Source organism: Olea europaea, chromosome 6 (genome assembly GCF_002742605.1).
Source record: "Olea europaea var. sylvestris chromosome 6, O_europaea_v1, whole genome shotgun sequence".
Classification (NCBI taxonomy): Eukaryota; Viridiplantae; Streptophyta; class Magnoliopsida; order Lamiales; family Oleaceae; genus Olea; species Olea europaea.
In genome coordinates, this window is record NC_036242.1 from 7436151 (window position 1) to 7440958 (window position 4808).

General features: G+C 37.3%; 1 protein-coding gene across 1 annotated transcript; it reads right to left on the reverse strand.

Annotated features, from left to right (window-relative positions):
* Positions 1 to 382: 382 nt before the first annotated feature.
* LOC111395085 (WD repeat-containing protein 44-like) lies at positions 383 to 3877 on the reverse strand. The gene is made up of 3 exons (XM_023021101.1): positions 1908 to 3877; positions 774 to 880; positions 383 to 439 (listed from the first exon to the last, which is right to left on the reverse strand). Exons 1-3 carry the CDS (start codon positions 3619 to 3621, stop codon positions 383 to 385), a joined length of 1878 nt encoding a protein of 625 aa, XP_022876869.1. The 5' UTR covers positions 3622 to 3877.
* Between the last annotated feature and the right edge of the window lie 931 nt (positions 3878 to 4808).

Genomic DNA, 4808 nt, shown 5'->3' on the forward strand with positions numbered 1-4808 from the left:
GGGGGAGGGGGGGAGTGAGAGAGAGACGAAATGCAAAAAAGGAAAAAGAAAAAATGTAACAAATATCCATCCAAGTTTCAGAACCGCTGGTTGCCTCCTTGCAATCTTGTAGAAGAAGATTCTCGGGGAAGCGATGAGGAGCGGGGTAGGTATTTTTATTGTTTAGCCAAAGAACTGATTGGCCCTTTTTCTTTTTCTTTTTTTTTTTGATAACAAGATGAGCCTAATTAAAAAGGCTCTTTCATCTAAAAGTCAAAGTTAGAAAAACAAGAAATTTTAATGTGATAGAAAACATGAGGCGCAGGCCTCATGCTTTTTGAGGGCGCTCCTCGTTCAGTGAGGCACCTGCCTCAATAAAATAGCACTGAACTCTAGCCTTGAGTCACTGAAGGTGCGCCTCATTCATGTCTTTACCAACCATGCAAGATAAAGCTGGTAACTGAAAATGCATTTCACAGAAAAAGACCAGCCAAAACATTTTGCATTACTTAATCTAGATGGGCCAAATGTATATCATTAAATAGTCTTCAACAACCATTCATAGAACCATTTTTTCACTCCAAATCAAATCCCTCAATTTCTCCAGGCAGATAAGGCAAAATCACCATAGAAATAACAGATTATGAAATTAAAACTACATTTTCTCTCTATTTGCTTCTGGAACTTTTTCCAACCAGTTTTAGGAAAAGGTTATTGATGCTGTCAGAAATGTTTCCCACTCCGCTAAGACACAATGTATTTCATTGACATATGACTTTGCCTTGCTTAAATACTCTTTGAGATACTAGGTTTCTTAGACAATAGTTACTTTTTCCCATGCCTTTAGGATAATACTTTAAAACATCAAATTTCGTGTTCGGGCCAATATTTAAATTTCTGGCTGTTCACAACCAATAATCAGAGATGCATCCCAAACTGTTCAAAGAAAATTTTATAAACTTTTAACCAAAATGTTCAACACAGTATATTATGTATCCAACTAGCTTAAAGTTTAATAAGAATAGGAATCATAGATAACTGTAAGTACATACAAATCTTTGTTAATTCTATACAGCGCAACAACAAAAAAATCCTTTCAAAGACATGAAAGGTGTGGATATTACACATCACTAGCACTAACAATTCTATCAACAAATCTCATGAGGTTAAAAGCTGCTAAATAAACCTACAGAGATGAAAAAAATCGGGGTGGATTGTCTTAAATTTTTTTGAGCAAACAAAAAAAAGCTTAATGAAGATGCTTCGACAAAATCATTTTCTCGCTCTATATTAACAATAACCAGATTAACACAACACATAGCCATAATAAGCCGCGTCGAGCTTGCAACTAATTTAAATATCACATTCCATTTCTTTGCCCTATTATAAATATTCTAATTAAACATATTGGAAAGCAAATATCCACATCTTGCATTATCTCTTCTATTATTTCATTAACAATAACCAGATTAACACAACACATAGCCATAATAAGCCGCGTCGAGCTTGCAACTAATTTAAATATCACATTCCATTTCTTTGCCCTATTATAAATATTCTAATTAAACATATTGGAAAGCAAATATCCACATCTTGCATTATCTTTTCTATTAATTCATTAAAAAGATGAACATATTGATTAAGTTACAGTAAAAAAAATTCAAAAGCCCAAAATGAACTATGGTCCTGTATACAACCTTCTTGTTCAGTGATCTAGTGGACAACCCACCAGAGAGAATGCCCACAAAGGCAGTATTCTATACATGGACTGAAAAAACTCGGCTAAAATGTCTAAATCGCACAATCAGGGTCTAGGAATATGACAATCTTAGTTAATACATGATTCAATTGTCACATAAGTAATTTCATTTTTCAACTTGCAAACAGAGGTCAAGGAAGACTTCATATTATTTCTCAAATCATTATACCATATGAAGAACAATAGAAAAATAAGGCAAAGATCAAGCTAACCTGAGACTTGGACCACGAGAGGTCCAGTACATCATTCAGATGTCCTTGAAATGAACAGATGGGTTTCTCCAAGAGGGCAAACACTGTCTCTGGCACCAAAATCTGTTCAAGGCTCACTGATTTTCGGCTTATGGATGACTTCCCTAGTCTCTTTTTCTCTGAGTAACTGTCCGAATTTGGTGCCATTGAAGAGGGCTCTGGTGATCCATTGGCCAAAAACTGAAGATTGAAATTTCCATCTTCGATTTTCTCCACCAACAAATCTCCCTTCCTCTCTGATTCAACAACCTCCCACACATGAATCACGCAGTCCTCTCCAGCCGTAGCAAGATACTTGCCATCCAAACTAAACTTAATTGTCCAAATCGACCCCCTGTGAGCCTGTATGTCCTGGCTTTTGTATAACGCTGTAAGCTCTTTAACAGATTTCCCATACTGCCTGACCCGAACTCTTTCAGGCACATGAAAGGAAACATCCTGACTATCATCTGTAGCAGAGCTCGACCTCCTCCCACCCTTCTCTGATGATGTATCTCTCTCATCGCTACTCCGCCTCTCCTTTTGCCCTGTAACAGAACTTGCCATATTTTTTATACTCTTCAACCAATTCCCTCTTTTCTTTAACTTACATCCAGTCTCACAGTTCCCATCTGCATTTGAATCCAAACCATCATTGATCCCATCCTCTACATTCTGCCTCCTCATCAACTCCTGCACAATAGGCGAAGTCCCGACACACATCTCAGAAGAGAACTCTTCCATGGTCAAGTGCCGCCCCGTCCCCACTTCCTTGATCTTTTTCCACATCCCATCTTCCCTCACCTCCTTCACCACAAACTCCTTCCCGTTATCCAGATTTTTTATTGTACACACCCCATTGACAGTATTTGACTTATTACACACCAAACCGTCATCAGACTCGCCTTTCCTTGGAATGGTCAATGAACTACTAAAGTTACCATTGCACGTTGAATCTTCTCTAATCTCTCTTTTGGGCGGCTTATTCTTAGTTTTGGCACTGATCATTGGTGATCCATTGCCAATTCTAGATTTCTCAACATCAGAATGGCTTTGCCTGTTGTTCTGATTATCAGTCTTTACAGGGAAACCAGTTCCAACAATCCCCTCCTTGCCTGGTGAAGAGGAATTCGAATTGATTATGCAAAACTCCAAACTCTTGCAAGAATTACTGTCCCCGTCCGATTTAGATCTTACAATCCCGGATAATGTCCCATTAGTATTACCACCACTATCATAATTACTATTAATATTATTAAGGGTCAACGAATTATTATGAATATTGGAAGAGCTCTCACTGGTGCTTAAGTGATCCGAAGAGGCCGATCGGTTAAATAAGTCACGAGAACAACCGGAAGATGACAAGGAGGGGCGGTGGCGCAGGAGGGAGGGATCTTTAGTGAGGCCCATTTGTCGGAGGAGATGGAGGCGGCGTTCCTCAACCGAAGACGGTTGGGTGATCCATACATCGTATTTATTAGACAAGCCCATGGGGAACCTGGGCACTGGCTCGGGGCTGTAATTGCAGTTCGGATCCTCGTCTTCCGAGCTGGAACGGGAGCAGGAACAGGAAGTGTTTGAGGAAGACAGGAGGCGGTCGAGGGAGTCGTGGAAGCCCTCTTCGTCGTCGTCGTCTTCCCCGGTTCTGCTCATCCCCGGGTCACATTGTCCGGTCCAACTCCACTGGGGTCCGTCTATGTCAGTGCTACGTATATGGTATATATATGTAGAAAGAGAGTAGGGTTTCCGTGAAAGCGAGTAAGAAGTTCAGGAGCGCGTGAATTTGGAAAATGGGGAGATCGAACAACACTGGAAGAGGGTTTTCAACTTCGAGAACTTAGATACGAGGATGGGAGAAGAGAGGTGAAACGGTGTCGTGTCGTGTGCTTGCAAACCTTTTGTCGTCTGGTGTTGAATTTAATTAATAAGGAATTAATGGAAAAAAAAAAAAAAAAAAACAGACATGTGGTGGAAAAAGAGAGGGGAAGATGCAAAAATAATTGACTTTTGGAATTTTAATTCAATTCTTCATCATTTTGTTCCACAGTTGTAGTTGATGTTTTAGAACTTCCAAATATATATTGTCGGAAACAATTAGCCCATTTAATTTAATTTAGATAAAAAAAATCATATTTTTATTCTATTTTAATAAAATTAATAAAATATATAATTGAAAAGTTGTATATTTCATAAAATTTATGGTTAAAATTATTTGTTATTTTAACTTAATTTTTAATTAGTTTTTTAGCTGAACCAATTAGGGGTTTATGGTAGTAGTATTATTGTTAATATAGGGTGTTTGATAACAATTTTCTTGAAAAAATGCATTTCAAAATAGTAAATTGATGGAAAATGTGTGGTTAAAAAATAAGAAATTTTTTTTGATTTACGTGTAATTTATTTTAATAAAAAATATGTGGTTGAAGAGAGGAGAGAGAAAAATATATTTTGAAAAAAATGGATACCAAATGAGGTCAATTATCTTGGTATGTAATTCTTGTGTTTCGGGTCTAGACATGATAATTCATTTCAATTTTTTTCACTACGTAATATCATTAGTATAGTATAAAAGCAAGCAAATTACTCGTAAGCCACCACTACAATGAATTGCATTAAGTCCTTCTTTGATTTTGATTATTTGAAAATTACTTAACCCTACACTTCGATAGTCCTTGGACTTTAGTCCAAGGCAGTCGAAGCCCTTTTTTCATGTCTTTCATGTATTAGTACATTGCTAAAAAAAAAAAAAAAACTGTTCTCCCCTGACTTTGTCTCTGCACATTCATTTTAATCACTCCTTCCCTACAAAAATGATTTTTCATGTTTATTCCATAATTTTT